General features: G+C 43.2%; 2 protein-coding genes across 5 annotated transcripts in view; one reads left to right on the forward strand and one right to left on the reverse strand.

Moving 5' to 3' along the window:
• Window positions 1-3,625: 3,625 nt before the first annotated feature.
• CCNE2 (cyclin E2) lies at window positions 3,626-23,631 on the forward strand. Of its 3 annotated transcripts, none has more exons than XM_075920361.2 (12): window positions 3,626-3,918; window positions 6,668-6,706; window positions 6,795-6,909; window positions 7,089-7,142; window positions 9,622-9,773; window positions 12,773-12,908; window positions 14,698-14,844; window positions 15,937-16,032; window positions 17,253-17,387; window positions 18,799-18,910; window positions 20,218-20,372; window positions 22,036-23,631. In XM_075920361.2, the coding sequence occupies exons 1-12, from the start codon at window positions 3,902-3,904 to the stop codon at window positions 22,135-22,137; spliced, it is 1,260 nt and encodes a 419-aa protein (XP_075776476.1). In that variant the 5' UTR covers window positions 3,626-3,901; the 3' UTR covers window positions 22,138-23,631. The 3 variants fall into 3 exon arrangements, with proteins under 3 accessions (XP_075776476.1, XP_006134131.1, XP_006134130.1); XM_006134069.5 differs by lacking the exon at window positions 3,626-3,918 and adding an exon at window positions 4,466-4,575; XM_006134068.4 differs by lacking the exon at window positions 3,626-3,918 and adding an exon at window positions 4,656-4,769.
• Window positions 23,487-26,785, reverse strand: part of INTS8 (integrator complex subunit 8) — an 83,381-nt gene continuing 80,082 nt past the window's right edge. Inside the window, exons 23-27 of one of the 2 annotated variants that reach the window (XM_075920360.2) lie at window positions 26,209-26,259; window positions 24,800-24,873; window positions 24,666-24,730; window positions 24,221-24,264; window positions 23,487-23,778 (exon numbers count right to left, since the gene is read on the reverse strand). In XM_075920360.2, the coding sequence (XP_075776475.1) occupies window positions 23,662-23,778; window positions 24,221-24,264; window positions 24,666-24,730; window positions 24,800-24,873; window positions 26,209-26,259 (351 nt within the window). In that variant the 3' untranslated portion in view covers window positions 23,487-23,661. Of the gene's footprint in view, window positions 23,779-24,220; window positions 24,265-24,665; window positions 24,731-24,799; window positions 24,874-26,208; window positions 26,260-26,785 lie in introns of those variants that run through there. The other variant, XR_016348700.1, reaches the window with a different exon arrangement.

The following is a 26,785-nucleotide window of genomic DNA, read 5'->3' on the forward strand; positions in this document are numbered from 1 at the left end:
GAAGATCACTGATGAACTATAGTTTCCTCAAGAAGTCAATGGTGTCTTGAAGATAGCTAGGAGTGCTGGTAATGTAGGGTCTGAGGACAGAGAGTCAGGTTATACCTGGATAATCCTGCAGTGAGAGTGCCAATGCCTGAGATGATGGGGCATTCAGGATTTCCAGGTTTATGGATCTTAGGTAGGGATAGAGTCAGGGCTCGAGGGATGTGTCTGTGTAGATTTGGTGCCATGCTATTGCAGGGAGTTTCTTGAGCAAATGGTGTCATTTCTTTTGGAACTCTTCAATGGGATTAAAGGATAGACTATAATGTTGGAGGGTTGCCTGACAGCCTCCCATTCGTAATCTGACCTATTCATGATGACTGCAGCATCCCCTTCTTCAGCCTCTTTGATTGTAATGTTGGAGTTATTTCTGAGACTGTGGATAGCATTGCGTTCCATGTGGCTGAGGTGATGGGGCATGTGACGTTGTTTGTTCACAATTTCAGCCTGTGCATGTCTGTGGAAGCACTCTATGTAGAAGTCCAGACTATCTTTTTGACCATTGGGAAGAGTCCATGCAGAATTCTTCTTCTTTTAGTGTTGGTAGGAGGGATTCTGTAGGTCAATGGAATATTCAGTGGCGTATTGGAGATATTCCTTGAGTTGGAGATGGGGAATATAGGCTTCCTGATCACTGTGGAACTATATCATGTGCAAGGAGGTGGTGAGGCTAAAAGGGAGTCCCTGAGATAGCCTGGGAGACGAGTCTGTCCTAATTGTGTAGGGGGATAGACTAATCATGTTATTGGATGAGCTAAGGGTATCACTGTTGTAGTCCTCTGTGGCATGTAGAAGTTTAGATAGTTTAATGTCCTTTTTCTTCTGTAGAAAAGTAAAGTGTATGTTGTAAATGGCTTGTCTTGTTTTTGTAAAGTTCAGCTGTGCAGAAGGTTGTTTTTTTATGAGTCTCCAGTTTTGAGAGCACATTCTTGATCGTCTCCTGCTTGCTGTACAGGATGTTGATTAGGTAGTTCCTCAGTTTCTTTGGGAATGTGTGGTACAGTCTCTCACCATAGTTCATATAATATGTTGATTGTAATAGATTTGGGTATGATGTTATGATGTCCATCTGTTTGTACTTGGAGAGGAAGATGATGTCTGTCTCTCTGTGCAAGCTTCTTCATGAAGTTGATGGATTTCCTCGTCATATGGCTAAATTCAGTGCCTTGCATGGTGACCAGTCTCAGAAAGGTAGCTGTGTTAGACTGTATCTGCAAAAAACAACAAGGAATCATGTGGTAGCTTAAAGACTAACAAATTTATTTGGCCACAAGCTTTCATGGGGAAAAAACCACTTCATCCGATGCATGGAGTGCAAATCACATAGGTGGCCATATATATGTACTAGCACACCGGTTCTCAAACTTTTTGGGCTCTGGAGCCCTTTACACGTGTAAAAATGTATGGGGAGCCCCAGCGGTCCACTGATTGTGTGTGTTGTACCTATCGATGTTTCCAGTTTGTCAACCTCGCAGAGCCCCTGGAGATGTCTCACGGAGCCCTGGGGCTCCGCAGAGCACAGTTTGAGAAACACTGTACTAGCATATCAAAAGAAGGGAATAACATATCAAGAGTAGGAAAAGTCTGTTATATTCAAGAGATACTTCAAACTCAAAGTTGCTGCTGATTTAGAAGTGAGTTGATGAGTGAGTCATGTTTTTTAAGAAGGTTCACATTTAGCCATAGGCTTCTATCAAATATCATGCATTTTTATTAGAGTAACATAGTATCTGGGTATTAAAGGACCTCAAATGATACTGAAACATAGTGATGCTGATGCTGCTAGGTAATTGAAATTGGGCAAGGGAAAAGGTGCTCTTTGAGTGAGGCCATCAGATTTAAGACTAAGGCCTGCTCTGTTCTCACTGTGTAAACTGGTTTCTCTTTCTCTCTAGTTAAACAGAACACAAACTTCTAAAGAGGTAAGAGACCTTATCCCATGGAAAACTTTCAGATGTGCCAGAAACAACGAGGAGTCCTGTGGCATCTTAAATACTAACAAATGTATTTGGGCATAAGCTTGCTTGGCTAGAACCCACTTTGCCAGGTACATGAAGTGGAAATTTGAGATTCTCAGGTGTATATATGCACATGTGAACAGAGCTGGCAATGGATTTTTACATATCTACTCAAATGACACCATCATAGGACCTAACAACATCAGTTACATCATCAGGGGCTCATTTACCTGTATGTTGTATATTGGGTTGTAGATATAGATCTTGTTGTTGTAGTAACTGAGTAGGTCACTGGGGTCAGTCCAGCTAGTGTGGGCTTATTCTAGTTAGTTATGTGCTATGCAATAAAATGGACATTTGCAGCTACTCCAGATCTATGCATTTCCACTGATTTCTTTGTATACTGTGAAACTCCCCACGACATAACACTGTACATCTACTAATGTGATTTTTACCATCATGTGCCAGCAGTGCCCCTCTGCCATGTATATTGGCCAAACCAGACTGTCTATGTGAAAGAATAAATGGACACAAATCACACATCAAGAATGGTATCATTAAAAAACGAGCAGGGCAGCACTTCAATCTCCCTGGATGCTCAGTAAGAGACTTGAAAGTTGCCATACTTCAGCAAAAAAACTTCAAAAACAGACTTCAGAGTGAAACCGCAGAGCTGGAATTCATACGCAAATGTGACACTCAGTCTGGGTCTGAATAGAGACAAGGAATAGCTAGCTCATTACAAAATAACTTTCCCTCTTTTGGTAATCTCACCTTCTCATCAACTATTGAGAATGGGCAACATCCATCTTGATTGAATTGACCTTGTCAGCACTGGTCCTCTTCATAGTAATGTAACAATCCCATCTTTGTATGAATATATATCCCTGCCAAACTGAAGTTTTCCACTTCATGCATCTAATGAAGTGGGTTCCAGTCTAAGGAAGCATATGCCCAAATACATGTATTAATCTTTAAGATGCCACAAGACTTATTTTTGCTGAAATAGATTAACAGTGAAAGATACAGGAGGCTAAATTGAAATGTATCTTTCTCCTAACGTTCTGTGCATGCCCAGTAAAGAAGTGGTTAATATAATTTACAGACTTAGGGGAAAAAATAGCTGATCCTGAATCGAAATCCTGAATTTCTGTCTGGCATCCTAACAGGTAGCAGAGGCAACGCCGTGATGTCACTGCCGGACCAATCAGGAGTGAGCGTTTAGAGTCAGGAAATCCCGGCTGGTAACTGCAGTCGCACTGACGTGCTGTGCGGCCCCCGCGCAACGCGGTCTCAGTGACAGCGGCCACACTGCCCTGCGGAGCGCCGTGGGCACTAGCTCGCGGCACCGTGCAGACAGCTAAATCTGAAGAGCTTGTTGAGCGGCGGGTGGGCACGGAAGAAATGCCTTGTTCAAACACACATGCCTGCGATGCTGGCACAGCGACGCCGCCAGCCTAGTGCCACGCTGCTGCGTGGACCCGGCTCCACAGTCACGATGCCGGACTTTAAATTCGCTGCCAGAGGCGCCACGCCGCGCAGCGCGCTCTGTTTACATTTTGCAACCAGCTCCACGTTGCCGGCCCTCTCCCTGTGCCCATTGGCTCGCGGCCGCCCCTGGCTCCGCCCGTGGGTGGAGCCCCGCGCCGACCGGCGCCTGGCTGCGGCGTGAGCTGGGAGTCAGCCGGGGGACGGCGGCGGGCGCTGACAGCTGTGCCGTTCCCTGCCGCACCCCCCGAGCAGGAAACCCGGACACAGCGCGTGGGCTGGGCCAGGGGCGACAGGGCCGGGGGAGGCAGTTCGTAGAGTGTGTGTCTGGGGAGCTGCAGGCTGGGGGGCCGGTCTGGTCTGGCCTGGCGTGTGCTGGACGGCGGCATCGCTGAGTTGGATGTAGGTCGATGCCTGCTTGGGAGAGGTGAGGTGAAGCTGCATGTGCCTGCAGGGGCGAAGCTGCTGTACCCTGCCCTGCCCCTGGGAGCAGCGAGTTAGGGGGACCAGGGCTGTGTTGGGGCAGAGCAGATGGGGGCAGGGAAGGCTGCCTAGCGGGTGCAGTGTGCTGCGTTGTGAGGTTGCAAGGCTGCCAAGCGGATACCTTGGGTGAGTTGAGAGTAGAGCAGGTGGAGGGCAGGCGGGGGGCAGAGCACATGGGGGAAGGGGAAGGCTGCCTAGTGAGTGCTCAGGACTGTGTTGGGAGCAGAGCACTTGGGGGCAGGGATGGCTGCCTGTTGGGGGCACAGGACATGGGAGCAGGGAAGGCTGCCTGTTGGGGGGCAAGGATGGCTGCCTGTAGGGTGCCTTGTTGGGGGCACAGGACATGGGGGCAGGGAAGGCTGCCTGTTGGGGGCACAGGACATGGGAGCAGGGAAGGCTGCCTGTTGGGGGCACAGGACATGGGGGCAGGGAAGGCTGCCTGTTGGGGGGCAAGGATGGCTGCCTGTAGGGTGCCTTGTTGGGGGCACAGGACATGGGGGCAGGGAAGGCTGCCTGTTGGGGGCACAGAGGCCGGCCACAGTTGGGGGGCACAGGACGTGGAGGTGGGACTGCTGATCGTTGCACGGTTGTCGGACTGCTGGTGAGTGCCCGGGGCTTTGGGGTGCCTGTGCTGCAAGGGTCGCTGTGCACGTGGGGCCGGGGTGTTGCAGGAGGGACCGGTGACGGGCTGATGAGCCGGGACACGCTTGCGCATGTGCAGAGGAGGGCCTGGGCGGCAGTATATAGAGTCTTGGCGCCGGCGCCAGCTGAGCAGCGCTGAGCCGGCGGCAGCGGGTGAGGTGCACCCGGCCGGGTGAAGGGTCTGGCCCGGGTCGGGTGGGCACGAGGGGGTGTCCCCAGACCTGGGGTAGGGCCGGGCGCGGCGCAGGGGGGCGGATGGCTGAGGGGGGGCAAGGCGCTGAGGTGCCTGTATTGCCGCCTCCTGCGGGCTGGGGGGCAGCGGGGGCGGCAGCGCCCGGGCTCCGGGGGTCCCGCTCCGGGGCGATCGGCGGAGCATTGGCCCGGCGCGGCCGAGGCGGGAGGCGCGGCGGGATGCCCGCCCGGGCGCTGTTTTGGAGGGAGAGTGGCTGGGGAGAGGTGTCCGGCGGGCGCCCCCCGCAAACCCCTCTGTGCATGGGGCCGGGGCCGGCTGCAGCCCCCTCCCGCCCTGGGGTGACCCCGTCCTGCGCTGGCCCCAATGCAGCGGGAGATGGGGCGCCAGAAGTTTTGGAGGGAGACTGGCTCGGTGCAGGAGGGAAGGGGGTGGGGAATCCGGCTAGGGCGGCTGATCCAGCCCGGGCTGGCCTCATTATACCGCCCAGAGAGGGCACGGGGGGCGTGTGAGGAGGGGGCTCTCCCTTACCCCTCCGGGCCGAGTGACACAACGCGGGGGGGTGGCCTGGCGAGAGACCCCCTGCTGTGACCCCATCGCCTCCCACCCGTATAAGGCAGAGGAGGCAGCATATGGAGAGTTGGGGAGACTGGCTCGGGGCGGGAGCCGCTGGCTTCTGCTCTTGCCCTGCTCCCTAGTTAGCCCTGCCCGGGTGCAGCAGTGCGGGGAAGGGGCTGTAGTTTTGGAGGGAGCCTGGCCCCGGGCGGGAGGGGAAGGAAAGTGCCCGCCCGCGTGGACCCCCTGCCTTGTGACATGCGGGGGGATGGGTCCCGGCAGGTCGGGGGTGGAGCGGGGGAGGCAGTACCAGAGGGACGCCCTGAGCCCAGCCCCAGGCCGCTGCCGCCTGCTCTTCCCCGCTCTCTGTAAATTGGCGCGGAACCGGCATTGCAGGGGCCGCAGAAACGCGCAGCGTCGGAACAGCTCGTAGAGCCAGAGCGGGGACAGGAAGCCTGGGCTCCTGGGTAGGGTCCCCTCAGAGCTGGGGTGGGGAGAGGAGTAGCAGCCCTGGAGTGCAGGGAACAGAAATAGCTGGAAAAGGGACTAGCTATCTGGCTCTGGCCCTAGGCTAGATAAACACACAGAGTAGTTGTATTTTTTTAATGTTTACTACACTGTGACTATGTATAGACACACTGTGTAGTATATTAGATGAATGTGTATAAAATGTTTGCCTAATGGAGGTGGGTATGTATGTATAATAGAGCAATATTTTACACTCATGTACTGAAGGTATGGAGCTTGAAGGGGTAGCCCGGTTACTCTGTTACAGCAGCAAAAAAAAAAAAAAACAACAAACCAGCAAGCAAATGGTCTGGTAGCACTTTATAGACTAACAAAACATATAGATGGTATCATGAGCTTTCGTGATAGCTTTCCTGAGGCAATGGCCTGGACTTACTGTTCCCTCTCTCTTCTTGGATCCTTCACCAGCCCCCAGATGAAGCACCCTCCCCTCATATCCCTTGTATAAAGACAATGAACTAATTTAACTTGGTATAAATAGGCACTAGTGTTTTGGAAACAGTGGATTTACACTAGTGATATGCAGTGAGGTTTATGTACAACCTACCTTGTGTAATTATATAGATATAAAATACATGCATACTGGATTTGTACATATGTGCACACATGCTTTGCATTGGTAAAATATTCATGCTCTGATGCCTAATAGTGTAAGACCCAGTGCTTGAAATGTGCACCACAACAAACCTTGGTGTTAAAATCTGAGTTAATGTCCATATTTTGTCCTGTATTTCTCCTTTTTGTGTCTATGCACTGAGTTATTCTTTCCTCATTCCAGGAAGGGATTCTACAACCCAAGGAAGATGTCAAGACGCAGGTAATTTCTGTCAGCGTCATAAACCAAGCTAACCTGTATCCATCAACAGTTGCTCTTCTCATGCAGTATATGTTTTTCTCTTCTCCAGTAGTCGATTGCAAGCCAAGCAGCAACTGCTGCCGCCGCCACTCCCCAGTCAGGAAGAGTCTACACAAGCACTGCAGGCACCAGAGCCTCTCCAGACCAAGAAAAGGAAAACAGAGGTAAGCAGAGGACTAACTTGATGCAGAATTGGAAGGCTTATTTCCTGTACCTGCCACTGTAGGGAAGAATTGTTCTTCAATATAACGCATCAGGAAGAAGTGATGCAAGATGATGGTTTACTTCGCACATGATAGTGTGGTTGAGGGACGTTGATCAATTAATGTCTCTTTCTCAACAGGATATCAAAGTAGAAGATGAAAAGCTCATTAAAAGACATCAGTATGAGATTAAGGTAATGCATTCATGCATACAAAAGAGATTGAAACTAAATGGGGGAATCTCCACAATTTTTTTTTTTTAAATATGTATTTGCCACCAGAAGATGTCGTTTGGATAGTGAGAGGAAACGTCTGCTTTACTGAGGTAGTGAGCGTCATGGTTTAGGCACAGAACTTATGGATGATAAGTCTTTAGCAGAGATGGCATATCTATATGTGAAAGTTATTCTGGAATGAAGATTTAAAATACGTGTGGATTTAAAATGGCATTAATGCCAAGACCTGTCTAAACAAGAATGTTACATTCGCTTAATTTAAGATGTGGCTTTAAACCCATCTAGCTGAAAGGGTGCAAAGGCTATGTGGGTGATCTTTATCAGTTTAAATCAGGCTTATTTTGATTTTTTTGAAGTCTCTTTGGAACTGAGATAAGGCACTCTTAAACCAATGCAAGCCCTCTTATTTTAACTCCAGCAGATTAAAATAACATTTTAACTATTTTAGACAAGGCTTGACTATGACCTTATGGAAACTCAGTGTGTTCTGGGTTTAAAAGAATGGGACTAAATACTTGATTACATCAAAGAAGTGTTCTGAAGCTAAACATGATTGGCTGTGTCTAGACTGGCAAGTTTTTCCGCAAAATCTGCTTTTGTGGAAAAACTTGCCAGCTGTCTACACTGGCCGCTTGAATTTCTGCAAGAACACTGATGATCTCATGTAAGATCGTCCGTGTTCTTGCGGAAATACTGTGCTGCTCCCGTTTGGGCAAAAGCCCTCTTGTGCAAATCATTTGCGCAAGAGGGCCAGTGTAAACAGCACAGTACTGTTTTCCGCAAAAAAGCCCCGATCGCGAAAATGGCAATTGGGGCTTTTTTGCGGAAAAGCGCGTCTAGATTGGCTATGGATGCTTTTCCGCAATCTAGACGCGCTTTTCCGAAAATGCTTTTAACGGAAAACTTTTCCGTTAAAAGCATTTCCGGAAAATCATGCCAGTGTAGATGTAGCTGATGATTGTGAAATGTTCTGAAAACTAGAGATGGAAGGTGCTATATAGCTGTGAAAGTTACTTTATTAACCAGCTGCAATCAGATAGTTGCATCTAATTAAATGGGGTTTTTATTGGATGTGCACATCATTCATACTTTTTATTCTTCAAAATGCAGGTTAGTGCCTGAGGCCAATATAATCCCATTATGACAAAGTGGCCACACCTATTACTTTTTTAGGGACTTTGCTCACTTTAATTTGTCTACATTTTATACAGATTTGATGTTCCGTCACTTTAATTGTGGAAACTTAACTGATAACTGTTTTCACTTTCACATAACATAAGAAACGGGTCACCTGATGAACGTATAGTCAGCAGGTTGAAAACAAACATAAGAAAGTACTTCACATAATATACAGTCAACCTGCAGAACTCATTGCTTGGGGAAGTTATAAAAGCCAACAATATAACTGAATTTAAAAAGTTAATGGAGAACTGATCCATCTGTGCATATTAGCCAAGATGGTCAGGGACACCACCCCAAGCTTTGGATGTTAAGCCTCTGGCTACCAGAAGCAGGGACTGGATGATGGGATGAATCACTGGATGATTGCCCTGTTCTATTCAGTCAAGCATCTGCCACTGTCTGAAGATGGGACACTGGGTTAAATGGACCATTGATCTGATCCACAGTGGCTGTATAGCTTTAACAAAATTAAAGACTCGTGAAACAAGTTTTGCACTACAGGGATGACTCCATATTGCTTCACAGTTTCCTGTGTGTATAATTTTGTGGATCCCTAGTTTTGGGTTTCTTTCAATTGTTTTACAATGTTTGGGTCTTGTCAAGCAGCAATAAAACCATTTCAGTCTGCCGGGTTGGAATTTAATCATGGATCTATGTGGGGGTAGTTTGCCCTTGAATAGTTAATTGGAAGGTAATAGGTTATCGAGTCTCCACTGAGGTGGAGAGTTCACTTGTTTCCTCCTCTCTTCCCCTGACGAAAAATAGTGGAGTAGGCAGCTATTTCCCATGACAATTTAGGTTCTGAAAAGAACACTGTTGTTCAACATATAACTGAGCTAATGGATTAATTATACTTTAGTGTGATAAATCAGTTATTTACATCCCAAAAGCCAGCTTGCTTTATTTTGTCAGAATTATGTACATGTGGTGATTCCACCTTAACGAGAGAGTAATTCTTTTGCGTTCTTTCAAAACCTGTATGTATATCCTGGAACTCTTGAATAAACCAACTCTTGGTTCTGAAGAGCAAGTTAATTTTAAAATAAAATTACATATTGTGCTTATGCTTTTTAAATAATTTTTGAAGGATGCTGAAGCTAGATAGTTTAACATGTACACACACAATAGAAGTTATTGAATAACTTCTTGATTTAGTCTGTCCTGTTACATACTTTAGTATGTGCCTCAAAAGCATACTGGGCAGGGGAAGTAAGCACTCTTTTTTTAAAAAAGGATTGTTTTGTTTACATTGTAGAGTTGTTGGCCACCCACAATATCAGGAGGCATCTCCCCCTGCATAATTATTGAAACACCTCACAAGGAAATGGTAGCTACTGATTTCTCCAGATTTAAAAAATACAGGTTCAGAAACCTCTTCATAAATCCATCACCGTTGCCTGATCTTAGGTAAGTTATTTACATATCATTACTTCTGAATTATAATACAACAAATTTCATACTATTAGTTTAACTGTGTCCAATATTGGGCTCATAAATAGAGGCAACTGAAATCTTCATCCCATCCACTCTAGTCTCCCTCGCCTACCCTCCCAAAAAATTCTAGTTTTATAATGGGAGAGGGAACATGCACATAAGATAAATTCACTTTTCTAATCACAGCCATTCTTTGTAGCTTAATACCACATGTAAAATTCAGCCCCCCACCCCCTGCAAGGGTGCCTGGCGGGTGGGAGGTTCAGAGCTGGAGCAGTCCTGGATTTGCGGTGCGGGGGGAGGGGAGCACACCCCCCAGCCAGTTGCTTTCACCTACCTGGTGATTTTGTCTTTCTTCTGTGTGGTTTTATGCAAAGCAGTCCCATTCTGGGCACTTCCCATCTTCCTTGCACAACCAAACCCTGATGTAGCTTTAAGTTACAAGAGAAAGTTGCATACTGAATTTGGTGGTCCTAATTCTTAGGCTATGTCTACACTCGCTGCTTCTTGCGCTAGAACATGGCACTGTGGACACTTTCTTGCGCAAGAAAGCTCTGGTGGCCATTTTAGCCATAGGGCTTTCTTGCTCAAGAAATCCCTGCTGAGCGTCCACACTGCCCTCTTGCGCCAGAGCTCTTGCGCAAGAGGGCTTACACCTGCCAAAAAAGAGCATAGCTCTTGTGCAAGGAGCCCTCTCTTACCATGCCGTACTGTAAATTTACTTGTGCAAGAGTGGGTGGGCAGTGTGGATGCTCTGCAGATTCTTGCGCAAGAACAGCTGTACTTGCGCAAGAAGCCGTGAGTGTAGACATAGCCTTACTGTTTAGGAAATATTGAACAGGCAGACAAACTACCTCAAGTATATACTAAACTAGAGGGCTGCCTCCTCTGCTTGCTACGCTCACCTATCCTCCTCTCTGGCTGCTTTTGCTTTGCTAAGAGAGCCGGTTGACGCTAATGACATTATTCTGTGTCTGGCAGAAAACACTCTCATTCACACAAGGAATTTACCCTTATTGGGAAAGCATATTAGCAGGATACTTCTGCTAAATGATCTAGGTATAAAGAAGTTGTTACGTAAATTAGCCTGGTGTCTTAGAGTTAATACTCCACTGGGATGAGTGAATAGTTTCCATTTTTCTCTTATTTCATTTTCTAAAGAATAGAATGATGTGAATAGGACTTGAAAAATTTACCAGATGCCTAATAGCCCACAGTAGATTTGACAGATGAGGATGGGTGGATGTGAACTAGGGATGTTAACTATCAGTTATTTTACTATTTGGCTACGTCTACATTGGCCCCTCTTCCGGAAGGGGCATGTAAATTTCAGCAGTCTTCGTAGGGAAATCCCCGGGGGATTTAAATAGCCCCCGGGGCATTTAAATAAAAATGTCCGCCGCTTTTTTCCGGCTTTTAAAAAAGCCGGAAAAGAGCGTCTAGACTGGCCCGGATCCTCCGGAAAAAGTGGCCTTTTCCGGAGGATCTTATTCTTACTTCAAAGAGCCTCCGGAAAAGGGCACTTTTTCCGGAGGATCGGGGCCAGTCTAGACGCTCTTTTCCGGCTTTTTTAAAAGGAGGAAAAAAGCGGCGGACATTTTTATTTAATTGCCGCGGGGGTTATTTAAATCCCCCGCGGATTTCCCTATGACGACTGCTGAAATTTACATGCCCCTTCCGGAAGAAGGGCCAGTGTAGACGTAGCCTTTGAGTAGTTGATGGAATTACTCTTGTACATTTCAAAAGAGGAATGCAGAACTCTGCCTGCGACCTAGGGCCAGCGGGAAGTCCCGCTGACTCTGGGCTGCATGCAGCGTACCAGCTTTGAAAAGTACAAGAGTCCCCAGTGGAGATCTATCCAAGTACAGTAAAACTCCAATAGTCCGGCACTCCTGATAGTCCGGCATCAGAATGGCAAGAGCCTAGTGAGTGAGCTTTGGCAAAAAATGAGTCACAAGATAACAGCGGCAGCAGCTGAACTGAGCAAAAAGGGTAAAAAAGGATTAAAAAAACTAAAACATTACAGTATACTGTATACAGTATGTACAATAAAAAGGGTTAAGACACTTTATATACAGTATATAATGTATACTGTGTGTGTGTGTGTGTGTATATATATATTAAAAAAAAAAAAATAATATAAAAAAAAAAAAAAACACCATAACCAGCTTGTAGTACCTCCTGATAGTCCGGCATATCTGATAATCCGGCACCACCTAGGTCCCATAGGTTCCAGATTATCGGAAGTCTCCTGTAATAATCCATCTCTGAGAGGCACTAGCTAGAGTGATGTAAGAATTCTTGACCTAGTTATGTCTACATGTGCGGTTAGGTCTGTTTAACACAATTGTGGTGGTTTTATAGATTGGGGGAAGAGGGGGAGCTCAGAAAGAAAAAGGTTGCGAACCCCTGCCCTAGTGACTTTTTTCAAGCCCTGCATATGAGTTGTTAAACTGCTTCCTTGTTAAAACTGTCTACTTTGTTAAATTTATGCTGATAGCTTATGCTTAATATTTCTAGACTGAGAAAAGATGGAGGAAGCTGGAAGGGCATGAAGAATAGAATTTAAACACCAGTAGTTTAGTTTGGTTTGAGTCTTTAGTCATCTTTTATTTGACCACTTAGGAAGCCCAGTTTTCAAATGAATCAAATCTGAACTGTGTAACCAGATGGAACATAATTGCTTATTTTACCTGCCCAAGTGGTGACTTATGTCTGTGTACTTGAAACACTGGGTTATGCAGATATGTCTTGGGGATGGGGGTAGGGGAGGGAGGCTGGTGATAGGCTGCTTCTGGGATTTCAGAACAAAGTGTGCCTGAAGTTGTCTAACTTGCCATCTTTTTATTAATATGTTTTTCTGACTGCATATAAGCAGATGACTATTGAAACCTAAATCTAACACACATAGAGTAAATGCTTATCTGTCTTTGTAAAGAGGTCTCAAAAGTTCAAATGACTTTATTCCATAGCTGGGGAAATTCGAAAGATGTCTGGCTCAATATTCTGAAAAAGGAGAACAAATATGCTCACTGCAAACATTTTACTTCGCTACATTCTAACTTGCAACCACAAATGAGATCAATACTCCTGGACTGGCTGTTGGAGGTATATTTTGAGAGTTACTTTATGTACAGGCAGTCCCCGGGTTACATGGATCTGACTTACATCAGATCCCTACTTACAAATGGGGTGAGGCAACCCCTCACTAGCTGCTTCCCCCCAGCAGACCAGGGAGACATGGAGCGGCTTTTCTCAGCAGACACCTCATCTTGAGAATAAAGGAGTGAGGGAAGTGAGGTGTGGGAGAATAAAACTGAACTCTGGAGAAATGTTTGGCTAGAGTTTCCCCTACAATATGTACCAGTTCTGACTTGCATACAAATTCAACTTAAGAACAAACCTACAGTCCCTATCTTGTACATAACCCAGGGACTGCCTGTAGTGCTATGGCTGCAAAATAGATCTATGTAAAGGAAAGAGTTTACATAAAGTGTTAATATCTGTGATAGTGTAAACATAAAAGACAACCACATTTTGAAACAAATTTGACATTGCTAACCTCTAGAATACAGCGGGGAGTAGTATTCCTTGTTTTTGGCCCTTGTAGTATTATGGATAGAACAGGCTGAATTGCTTTTTTAAGACAAATAAGCTTATTTGATAAAAATAAAGTTCTGTAAAATCCCTGGAAATTCAACATGAATCGTTTTGACTGATCACAAAATGTCCAGAGAAGGTGGTGCTGGTGTTCCCCAGCCGTTAGCCCTGTGGTTAAGGAACACACCTGGGATGTGGGATAACCAAGTTCAAATTCCAATTCTAAAAGAGAACCTAAATGGACTTCTTGATTCATCAGAAACTTCAGATTAAATTATCTGAACTTAATGCTGTTTATAGTTAGTGTTTAAAACATTTACACTCCTAGCCATTTTAAAAAGGGGTGTAATGGGATGGGTCAAACTTTGCTCGTATTTTACCAGTTGTACTCTGACACTCTGGTCTGGCAACATTTGTATTTGGGGAGGACCACATGTTCCTGGACAAGAGCCCCAGGGCAGGAGGACCAGCAGCTAGGAGCCGAGTGCAGGCCAGCAGGGTTGCCTGGGAGATCTGCTCAGGGGTGGCGGCCCAGAGGAGCAGGCAGAGGGGACGTTGACTGAGGGGCTGGTGGCAGGGGACCTCCCCTCTGGCAAATTCCTTCATCTGGGACTGGTCTGGTCTAGTGGATTCCAGACCAGGGAGGTCAAACCTGTACTAACATCACACCTTTTACTGTAGTCTAGACTAAGCTGTACTTGACCCAACCAGCAGGGCCAACAGGATGGCTGGGCCCCTGGGTAGTATGTGTATTATATTGTGAAATAGCTGGTGGTGATGATATTTAAGGGAAGTACTTACTTGGGTTCTAGTTAAAACTAATTGTAGGTGGAATAGTTTATGCCTTTTGAAATATTGTTGCAGGTAGTTATGAAGTTATTACCGATTCCGAAGGCGGCAGTGGTTTCCTTAAAATCTGCTTGAAGTTAGAAAAGAAATGCAGAATCCTAAATAAGCTTGAGGGTTTTTTTGGTGGGCTTAGCCTTCTTTACAGTTCATTTTAAGGTAAAATAGGCATACAACTAACATCTTATAATTTGATTCTATTTCATCTTGATTCTATTTCAATGAAAGACTAAGACCTGGTGTACCTTGTGATCTGCTTGGAACAGATTAACCCCTACCCCAATAAACCATAGCAAGTAGAACACATTTTATAACATAGCAATCTTTGTTCAATTAAGAACAAAATTGTGTTTTACCATTAAAATGGGTTTACTAACATGTTTATATTTGGGGAAAATGCATCTTGCTGTAGAACAGAAAACTGAACTCAATTTTGTTTGTTCCGTTTTAGGTGTGTGAAGTATATATGCTTCACAGGGAAACCTTTTACCTAGCCCAAGACTTTTTTGATAGATTCATGTTGACACAAAAGAATATCAATAAAAATATGCTTCAGTTAATAGGAATTACCTCATTATTCATTGCCTCCAAACTTGAGGTAAGTGGCTATATGCATGGTCTTTTTAGGGTTGGAATATCTTGACAGTAAATAGCATAAAAGAGATTCAGATACTTGTATCAATACTAGTTAAACAGTTAACATCCCCAGATAAGTTATTTAACTTTAAGCATTGTAATCTTTTGTATAGTCCAAGATTCCATCAGTTTCCTCTGTGGCCTTCCACAGGGCAGCAGATGATAAACTAACAGGTGTAGGATCTGAAACTACTGAATAGTCTGAAGAGAGATTTGAAATTAATGATCCTCTTAAACAATTTTTTTTAGACTGGCCAATGCCTTAGGATAGATGCAGCTATTTCGGTAAAAGCACTTTTACTGGTATAAAATGCATCTGATAAAAAGATTTGTTAATATAGCTATTTATATATCTAGAGCAGGGGTGGGGAACCTAAGGCCAGGGGACAGGATGCAGCCTTTGGCTTGTCTGGGTCCAGACCTTCAGGTTTGGGGCTTCTTTCCTCTCCCTGCCCCTCCCACTGCAAGAACTGAGGAGTCCATGATAGTGAGGAATGGTGTGGGTGGGTGTTTTTTTGTTTGTTTGTTTTTGTTTCTCACTTGTGTGCAGCCCCTGACTGATTCCCTCCTCCCCCCGTGGATCAATGGCCCCCGCCCAAAAAAAGGTTTCCCGCTCTGATCTGAAGTATGCCATAAATGGTGTTTGAATTAAACAGAGTTCATTGGGAGGTCTCTGAATTTTCTGAGCAGGTGACACTTTTAGACTACAGTGATGAAAGCAGGAAATACTACTTTTGTTCTAGTCAACGTTACTCCCCTCTCTCTGAAATACATAGTGTCTACTTATTTAATGGTTCTGCATTACTAGTTTCTAGCTCACTTTCTGTGGATACAAAATATGAACGGCTTATACCATCTGTATTACCATAGGAAATAGCTGAAATACAGTGCCTGTTGAGTTGACATGAGGTTCTGTCTGTAAATCTGAAAAGATTCACAGATGTCTTCTGCAGTTTGTTTTGCATTCTTGCAGGATCCAAAAGCCCTTCTGGTCCTGAATTTGTGTGTTTTTTTTTGTTTTTTTTGTTTTTTGTTTTTTTTGTTTTGTTTTTAGGAGATATATGCTCCTAAACTACAAGAATTTGCCTATGTCACAGATGGTGCTTGTAGCGAAGATGATATTATAAGAATGGAGCTCATTGTATTAAAGGTAATGTAACAATTACTATTTCTACTAGCTGGTTGAGTGATAGCCCCATAGCATCTTACAGTATTTAATGACTGCTCTGTTGGTGCCTTTTCACCATCTCTTACCCAAAAAAGGACCTCATTTCTAACTTTCTGAAATGCAATTTTTCAATCTCAAAAGTTGGTGTCCACTTTTAGGGTGGAGGTCTCTTTAAGGGTCCCCCTTTGCCACCTAAGTTCTACATTTGTTTTCTGAGAACTGTAGTGGAAAGTGGCTTTTGTTGCTGCCTCTAATAGTCTTGTCTGGAAGATGGAATGCTGCAAGTGGAGAGGAACTACTGAAATAGCCCCTACAGTCTTTTAGACTACCTGAAGATATTTGCTGAGAATTTTTTAGAAAAATCCAATTGTTCTGCATCACTGTAGGTTTCAAAACCAGCCTGGTTTCTAGTAGAATCATTCGAAAAGTAATAGTTACATGCTTGACTTCTCAGCAGACCACCTGGCAGGCTGACAGACAACCTGGAGCCCTGGCTTATGGTTTCTTAACAGCCAACCAGGTGGACTGCTCTACAGTTGGGGCTTCCAGGGTCCTAGGTCTTGAGCAGTCTATCAAGTGGTATGCTTCCATGTCAAGGTTTCCAAAGGAGTTAGGTGGGAAACAGTAATCTTGTTTTGTAGAGAATTGTGGGGGTGTTTTTTTGGGGGGGCCTTGATTAGACCAAAATCAACTTAGAAATCCTCCCAAACTAAATCTGCTTTAGGCTGCAGCTACTAAAGCTCCAGTTCCAAAGCCACAGAACATCTTTAGAATGTGTCTTTTGGCTCCTCAGCATTTATATGCCTTTCCTATATGAGGATCATTTGCCCAGTTTTTTTTTTTTTTTTTTTTTTTTTAAAGCCCTCCTTTTGAGAGGGTGGGGGAGGCAAAGGGTCAGGAAAGATGTTTTGGCTGTTCTTAAGCTGTTACTGAAATTCAGATGTGGTCCAGATTCTGTTTCTGAATGTCAAGACAGTTATTTCTGGAGCACACATTTGCTTGAAATTGTCAGGTATCCTGAATGTGACTCAGGAATATAGGTGCATGTTAGGTTAGTTGACCTAACTGGGGATGAAAATGGGGGACAGGAGATTGGGTAAGACAGGAGAGGAGGAAGTATAGAACTTGGTTGATATTTTTTGGTGGGGGAAGAATGGATATGCATTTTAAGTGCTTAGAAAATTATATTTTAATATCTGTAGGCTTTAAAATGGGAACTGTGCCCAGTGACAATCATCTCCTGGCTCAATCTGTATCTCCAAGTGGACGCTTTGAAAGATATTCCAAAAGTGCTTCTACCTCAGTATTCTCAGGAAAAATTTATTCAAATAGCACAGGTAGGTAATCTTTGCTCACTACTTAACATGCCACTTTTGGTGCCCTAAGCAGGAATGCATGCTGTAAAATAGGACTCCTGAAAATATCTTAACTACTGTTTAAAGGAACAAGGAAGAGTTTTATATGACACGATAATGTGTAAGAAGCATAAGGGTTACTAGATGGGCATAAAAATTAAGAACTTTCCTAAATCTATACAATCTTGAAAGTGAAATAATCAAATCATTCCGGACACTTTCCGGCTACGTCGAGACTGGCCACAAATTCCGGAAAAGGGATGCAAATCAGGTAAGTCAGCATAGGGAACTCCGTGGGGGATTTAAATATCCCCCGCGGATTTAAATAAAACATGTCCGCCGCTTTTTTCCCGGCTTGGGGAAAAGCCGGAAAAAAGCGTCTAGACTGGCACGATCCTCCGGAATAAAGCCCTTTTCATCAAGATGAAAGTAGGAATAAGAGATCCTCCGGAAAAGGGCTTTATTCCGGAGGATCGTGCCAGTCTAGACGCTTTTTTTCCGGCTTTTCCCCAAGCCGGAAAAAAAGCTGCGGATATGTTTTATTTAAATCCCCTGCGGAGTTCCCTATGCTGACTGACCTGATTTGCATCCCTTTTCCGGAATTTGTGGCCAGTCTAGACGTAGCCTCCATGTTCATGACTGTTAGATGTGAAGCGGCCAACTCACAAAGCAAAAACACCTACCTGTAGCTGTAGAGTCTGTACAATCAAATTTAGAACACAGCAATTAGGTGAGACAAGTGCAACTTTATGGCTTTAGTCTTGTTAGACTAGTTTACTGAAAGGTCCCTTTTGAGACAAATTCTAATACTTGTGGGCTGTGTCTAGACTGGCAAGTTTTTCTGGAAAATCATCTGCTTTTCCGGAAAAACTTGCCAGCTGTCTACACTGGCCGCTTGAATTTCTGAAAAAGCACTGACTATCTACTGTAAAATCACCAGTGCTTTTCCGGGAAAAACTATGCTCCTCCCGTTCAGGCAAAAGTCTTTTTCCGAAAGCCTTTTGCGCAAAAGGGCCAGTGTAGACAACATAGTAATGTTTTCCGCAAAAAAGCCCCGATCGCGAAAACGGCGATCGGGGCTTTTTTGCGGAAAAGCATGTCTAGATTGGCCATGGATGCTTTTCCGCAAAGTGCTTTTCCGGAAAAGCGTCCTGCCAATCTAGACACGCTTTTCCGAAAATGCTTTTAATGGAAAACTTTTCCGTTAAAGTATTTCTGGAAAATCATGCCAGTGTAGATGTAGCCGTGGAGAGTGGGGCAGTGCCTATACAGTGTGTGGTGTGTTTGTGTGTGTGTGTGTGTGTGTGGGGCTTGTGGTTTAATCCTACATACATATATATGGGACTATTCATGTTTCAAAAGTAACTTTTGTAACCATTATTTGTTTTCACAGCTTTTAGACCTATGTATTTTAGATGTCAGTTCTCTGGACTTCCAGTATAGAACACTGGCTGCTGCTGCACTCTGCCACTATGCCTCAGCCGAGGTAGTTAAAAAAGCCTCAGGTAAGGTGGTCTTACCACCATGATAGCTCGTAAAGCTATCCAAGTGGGTCTAATATCCTCAATCCTCTTAATTGTGTTTGGACCACTGGAAAACTTTTTAAAAACTGAACCTCAGATTATTACAACTATCTTGGTTTCAGCAGCATGCTGTGTGCTGTTCTAGTTTCTCAACTTGATCAATTAATCAGGTTTTGATCCCATTTATTTTTCAGGGTCCTCATTCACCTGCACCCCATGATAGTATCCCAACTACTGCAAAATTACTAACTGAATTTTAAGGAGCAGAAGCACAAGATTGTTGTGCTTCTGATGTGAAGTATCAGGCAATAACAATATTTTGTTGCTCTAGCTGCAGAAATAGCATCAGAACTGCTCTTGTAAATTAAAAATTCAACAGCAATCAGTAATTTTATATAATGCTAAAATGTTGAGTTTGGGTGACTTAACCTTACCTGAATGTGTTTCATGGAGGTTTTGTGCTGACTCAAGACAGCATGCCTATGTCATTAATAGGATTCATCTTTGTGCAGTGCATTAACTGGAAAAATGTTGCAAGATGTAGATGCAGTGATGTCTGATTACTCGATCCTTGTGCATGACTTTTCCTTATCACTGTATTAATCAAACTGCAGCATAGATATGTCCTTGTATTTGGGTCCCTATTTGTTACTCTTGTAAGCAGGCAGTTAATGTGACTTTAGAGAAGAAAGAAAGATGTTTCCTGTCAGGCCAGCTGTAAAGTAAATGATTTTAAAGAAAACTTCTCTAAAGACTGCACAGAGCAGTGTTTCTTAAATTATGTTCCACAGAACACTGGTGTTCTGCAAACAACTCAAACGTGTGCTGTAACCTCTTGTTTTTATTACTACTTTTCTTTGTCTGAACTTTTTTTGGGGGGGGGGGGGAAGGGGAGAGTTTTCATAAGTGTTCTGCACTTTCAAAAAGTTTAAGAAACACTGGCATAGAGCAATGACTCTTAGCATGTCTAGGGTTGCTGATTCCACATCTAGTCTATCAATCAGTAAAGGCCAGTGAGATTTTTGAGCCTTATATAGAAAAGAGTATGATTGTCCATAAGCTAAACAATGCAGCTATGAAATGTTGCCTTAATATACTTAAGTTATGATAAAACTTATCAAAGTGGTAGTGCAGGACAGATCTAAAATTAAACCTGTAGCCTGCAACTATAGCAAATATATGCACAAAGCATAGGAAAGTGAAAACAAACTTCCTCTCCTTTACTTTACCATGTTAGCATGCAACATGGTTTAGCTGCATAATTTCTAAAACTGATATTTTTCCCTTAGGTTTAGATTGGGACAGCATTTCAGAATGTGTAGAATGGATGGAACCTTTTGTTAGAGTGGCAAGAAAAGCCCCAGTGAAATTGAAGAGTTTTAAGAAGATTGCCATGGAAGACAGACATAATATCCAAACCCATACAAACTACTTGGACATGCTGGTACGACTTGATTTTTGTTTCAGTGATTTCTATGCCTAACCTTAAAATAAGGTGGGCAATAAGTATATAGTTTCTAAAACTAGTCATCATGTGGACAGAGCCAACTCAGTGGCTTTAAACCTCTTTTCATTTGCAGACCCCCTAAAAAAGTCAAATGGATTAGTGGCCCACTTGGGAAAATGTTAGCGGGCTGCCAGGAGGCCATAGTCCACAGGACTAGAGGCATGTTCTATGGCTTCCCACTTTCCTCTAATCAGTTTTTCATGATCTTATCAAACTATAGTAACCCATGTATATTGTTTCTATAAGGGGGGAGGGTGCATAATTGGTCTCAATGGTTCAGTCATGGTGAAAGGGCATAACAAGTCAGGTTCCACAGGGACCGGTTCTGTTCAAATCTTCCATAATTTAGATACCACCAAGCTGAGAGGGGTTACAAGTACTCTGGAGGATAGGGTCTTAATTTTAAAATGATGTGGAGAGAGGGTCTGAGGTAAATACAATGAAGTTCAATAAGGACAAATGCAAAGTACTCCACTTCCCTGAGTCAGCCGCTGGTCAGTTTCAGCAATGGCTGAATTGGGGCAGAGCAGCTCCAATTGTCTGGCTGCTCTGAGCACTTCCAGGTTCCAGATGGTGCCAGACCATCAGGAGTGCCGGACCATTGGAGTTTTACTGTACCTGAAAAGTGTTACAAAGAGGAGGGAGAAAAATTATAGGACAAGAAGCGCAACATAGCTTAAACTGTAGCAAGGGAGACTTAGGGAAAACTTCTTGTCAGGGTAGTTTAACCTATTCTTAAATATCTCAAATGATGGTGATTCTACAACCTCTCTAGGTAGACAGACAGCCATCAGGGATAATCTAGATGGTGCTTGGTCCTGTGGTGAGGGCAGGGAACTGGACTTGATGACCTCACAAGTCCCCTTCCAGGTCTAGGACTCTCTGAAATCTTGCATGTATGACAATAGCAGAAGGGGGGGGGAGTGTCCACAGCTGGGTGTGTACCAAGGTGTCATGTGCTGGGGGAAGGATGTCAAACTGCCAGCAGGAAAGTCTCAAATGAGCCACATCCACCCTGACTTATCAAGCATTAATGAAGCTACTCTAACTTTATATATAAAAAAACCCAACACCACTACCTCTGACTTCCACTCCAAATCATGTGGATGTGGGTTTTGTCCACAAAAGCTTATGCCCTAAAATCTGTTAGTATCTAAAGATATCATAGGACTCATTGTTTGTGCCAGTGGTCTAAAAAGAGCAAAATAGCTTGGGCTAACTGTCCATTCCCCACTTGGCTATTTCATGGCACATTTCAGTAAGATACATAGTATCAGACTCTACTGCTTTGTCACTCTTCTGCAGTCAAGAATCGCTAAGAATGTTCTGTAGAACACTTAATTAACTTATTGCAGTCAAGTGGTTTTTTACTCATGCCCGTGACCCAGATGGACCCTGGCTGAGCCAAAATCTATCAGGCTTCATTCTTAGTATTTTTCACTAATGTACAAAAAAGGTAGCTGGAATATTTAATTATAGGTGTAGAAGTAACTGTCATACTTCAACAGAAGATAGAGCTTTCAACAACTCAACAGGGACATTGTATAATAATGGCTGTGTAAACTCTAATTGTCTTTCTTCCTCCCCCCCCCAACTTCAGGATGAAGTGAATTGTGGAGCAACTCTGACAGCACCAGGACAGTTATCTCCAGGATGTATAGGAGGAATAATAACCCCCCCCAAAAGCACAGAGAAAAAGTGAAATATGGAAGCAGCAGCCAAGACAAATGCAGTGAACACTGTGGTAGAAACTCCTAAGCAGGATGCTGTGCTTCAGTACAAGGCTACCCAAAAGCAGACTCTCCAAACTAATCCTTGCACATTTAATTCCTCAACACCCTGTGGAGTAACAAATGATGTGTCAAGCTGGGTAAGGGATAGGAGACTTGGACTTCAGTTTTAAGAATTGTTATAGAACACCCTTCCTTATGTTTTATAGGTAGCTGAATTAGACCTTTTGCTACCTTCTGTTTTTTATCTATGCTACAGTAGGAATATTTAATTTGACCAATTCTTAAATTATGAATTGTTTCATTATGGATTTCAGGAACTTGTTTTAAAACAGCTTGTTGGATAGAATTGCAGTCATTAACTGGGTAGAGCTATAACAATTTGTTGAATGGCAGAAGAAACAAATCTGGACTTTTTTTTTCCCTCCATGTATTACTCAAACAAGAATCTGTACAAAAAGTCAAACCTATTAGTTTATATAGTTTTTGCCAATATCACTTTTTCCTAAAGTTAAAGGCCATATTTCATTGACATTTTAACCTGATTGCACTTAGCTTTGCCTACCTACCTATATGCTGGTGCAAATGGGAGAGAGGCAGGGATTACTATTTGAAGCTCAGATGCCTTTTAAAGTCCAGATAGCAGCTTTAGTTAGTTGGGCTTGAACTGGTCCCTCAGTCTAGACAAGGCTTAAATAAAGTGGCAGATTACTTTTAAAATAGCTCTGTAAATAGGGTTGCTGAAGTGGTGCTAATCTGAACTTGGTCTGAGTCCTAAGTTTGAACTCAGGTTAAAAAAAAAATTTTTTTTTTTGCTGCTGCAGTTAATTTAACTGGAAAAGTAGGTGAAGGAAAAAAATCTGCTTCATACTAAGACCTAGATATGGCCCTTTTAAATGTAATGCTCTTAGTTAGAACTAGAGTAGATTTAGGAAGAGTTGCACCTGAACTGGAAGCAGTTTTAATATCCCATACAGCATTAACCACTAATGTATGCTCCTTTGAATGTTCACTACCTCTTCTCCTGCCACACTTGCTTCTGCTCTACATCAGGGCAGGTGTTCCAGCAAGGAGCATCTTTTTGAACAAGAGGAATTACATGCAAATCAGTAAAGAAGAATATTAATTGTATATAACTCAAACTCTTGATGGCAGAGTGTGAGCCATGCTTATTCAATGCACACATCACCATAAGTAGTAACTTAGGTATAATCAACTGTATTAAACTCAGCATGCTCTGCTAGTTTAACTAAACTGAAGCTTGAATTCATTGCTTCAAACTGATTCTTAAAGCATTGCCCCATTTAGGATGTCAGACCTGTACAATTTTGTAAGATAATGGGTTTTATTGTAATTATTTCATGTATTTTTAAAAATACCACACCATATACTTGTAAATATATATTGTATAAAAGCTTCAAATATTCAACACATGAGTTAAATAAAGTGAAATATTTTCCAGTCTACATCATAACATAGGAATTTTTATCACTAGTCTAAAAGTAAAGTTTTGCCATTGCTTGAAGAAATTTCTTTTTTCGTCTCTGTGCAGCAAGTTGCAGTACTTCCTCTGGGTTACTAGCATTCAACTCTGTCTGGCCAATAGCTTTAATCTCAAAGTAAAAAATCATTTATTAGTTACAAAATAGTTTCTGCTTTAGTCTAAAAGAAAGCAAGAATGTAACATTTTTATAAAATGTTAATGCTTGAGTTCACATCACCATTCTTTCACCTTCATAGTTACAACTAGTAACTACAGGTTGTGACTCCTTAGTCTGGCACAGACCATGGATGTTCCGGGACCACAGAAGCCAGTAGCACTGTAGGAGACACCAGCAACTCAGCCAAATGGGCAGTACAGCAGGGAGCTCCAGCCCCAGCTGCAGAGCTCCAGCCCTGATGACATCAAGAGCCCCATCTAATAGGCTTGAACCCATCAGCAGCACAAGCCAGGAGGGGAGGGACCTCCCCTACTCTAGCTCTGAATTACCTTTTACAGGTCCCAAACAAGATTTGCTGAATTCCCTATCACCAAACCCCTCCCCTTTAACTTACTGCTATTTGTCTCTTGTCTGTCTCTCCTCTCTTATGATGGAGATCTGAACAAAAGTGTTAAGAAAAAGCTTCATGTGGACATGTAATCAATACAGCAACAGTACAAAGGAACTAGGACCTACAAGAGACTTGTATATTTCATGAGCAAATGACCACTCAGGGATAATGGCTGAGCAAGTCCTTGGACACAAACTATTCTTTCCAAATTTCCAATCAGGTCAAAAGCTCTGAAAAACTGTCCCAGTAAGTAGCATGGATGCTTCTCCTTTCAACCCCAACAGACCTAGGCCCCTAACCAAGGGAATGTGACTATTGCACCCATCTACATCTATTTGTTCTAACATGAAACTTAACTCAACCCTCAATACACTTAAGCTTTGTGCTTGGTTCTTCAACATGACCCCATAAATTGCTTTTGCTGTAAGTATTTCTAATGAAAGGATACATGTCAAGTATTCCAAAATGGTGACATCCCAGATGTAGTCATAGTAAGAATCCATAGCATCATGGCTGAAAGAGAATATCAATTAAGTTGTGGAATATGTACAGTCATTTAATTTTAAATATAAATGTATGTACCTGTTTTGTTCCTGCAGTGCCTTAAATGCTGTTTTATAGTCTATTTCTCTGAGGAACTGACATAAAATTGCTACCTATAGAGAGAAAGGAAGACTGATTTAATACAACATTTCTTAAAGCTTCTCTCCTTGTGCTGAAATAATGGGCAGATTTAATTACATCTTGTTTTCATAGTAAATGGCTTTCCAGTAATCTGATACTTGGATTCATTCTACAAACACTAAGTTTAGAGGTTAAAAACAGTAAATTAAGCTTTATGAAGTAGCTTTGCTCCTATTAACAGAATGATACAGCCTTTCAAGCCAGAGTAATTCCAGCACACCATGCAGAAAGAAAAGGTAAAAGGACTGACTGACAACTCCCTATTTTTAGTCTTTTATTCCACTGCAGCACAATAATTGCTTGGTGCAGCTCCATAAGATGTACTGATTTGATGTAGATTTAAAAAGAGATGCAAGAGGTGCAGTTTTCTGGAAAAGGTAAAAAGTAAGAGGGGGAAATGCCATTGGTCTTTCTAAAGCGATTTAATTCTAATTTTTGCAGAGTGACTGGTAGGTTCATTCTTGCTGACAGTTTTTCTTCCAGCAAGATAGATCCAGATTAGGGATGTTAAATGGCATTTAATCAGCTAATTGACTAGCTGATAAGGGGGGGGGGAAACTCTAGCACAGCAGTGGGGTTAGCTCCCAGTCCTAGCAGCTAATCCCACTATACTTCTGCCTTTTAAATGTATTACGAACCTGGTGGCTCTTAATACATTTAAAAGGCTTAAGTGCAGCAGGAAGGACTGGGCATGAGCTGGGAATCAGCTGTTTCTGGCTTGTGCCTGGTCCCCCACTATGCCTCTGCTTCCCTAGAAATGGTGCTAGGAGGGTAACTGGTTTTTAAGCCAGCTCCCACTCCCCCCACTTCCTGCCTCTCTCTGATAGAGGCAGCAAAGAGAAGGGCAAGAGCGACTAGTCGCTTACATCTCTACTCCAGATGGAATTCCTACTCGGTCCAATGATTTCTACACTACACTGGATGGCCCTGTGTGGTTATTAGGTTAAGCAAAGACTGACACCAGTTCAGGCAAGGATATGCTTGCAATAATGCATATTTCATTACATGCCCTGGCTGCTAGGCTACGCATTAAATCAGAGGATGGGGGGAGAGGCTGCAAAGAAGTGAATATTTTAAAATAAAAACAAGAAGCTTGCAGTCTCTGTGAACTTAACTAATGTACTTTCTTTTTAAGTGAGTTCAGATCAGAACCAGCCAATGAAATTTTCAAAGCATTATCACAATATTTTGATTAGTTTCTAAACTCTGCCAGGGAATGTTTACATAATCATTTTTAAATCAGACTTGTTAATTTTTTCCCTTTTAAAGAGAGTTCTTTAAAAACTGGCACCTGAATACACTCTTACCTGGGTATGGCAGTTGAGCAAAGAACAGCACTTTATCATTCTTTTTATCACCTATAGAGCACAAATTCAGAAGACAATTACAATGGCTTTCAAAATGTTGACAACATTAAGCACATTGTTGGCAACTTATCTAAAAGCAAAAATAAATACAGGAAGCCCTCATCCCCTGCAAATGGTGACTTTCGTGAATAGCCCCAGCTCCTGGCCCCCGCAGTGAGTTCCCTGCAGCTCAGCCCCTGCCATGCCTTTTTCCCAGTTGGGACAGAAGGCCCCCTGCAAATACATAGAACTGCAAATAGCAATTCTGCAAATCACAAGGGTCTACTGTAATTGTATACATATGCTTTTCCTTTAGAGATGAACTGAAGAAGAGGTTATCTATCTGTATAACACGGTTCTTCAAGATGTGTAGTCCCTATTTGAATTCCAAATCTGGGTGTATATGCATCAAAACATTTCATAGCAATGTCTAGGATTGGCAGGTGTGCAGATTCCTAATAGGCTGAGTGAATACTTCACCAACCATCCTCTTACTACAGAGCATTCCAATCTGGAGCAGATGGGGTTGACAGTAGGT

This window comes from Pelodiscus sinensis, chromosome 2 (genome assembly GCF_052426305.1).
Source record: "Pelodiscus sinensis isolate ZL-2025 chromosome 2, ASM5242630v1, whole genome shotgun sequence".
NCBI lineage: Eukaryota > Metazoa > Chordata > Testudines > Trionychidae > Pelodiscus > Pelodiscus sinensis.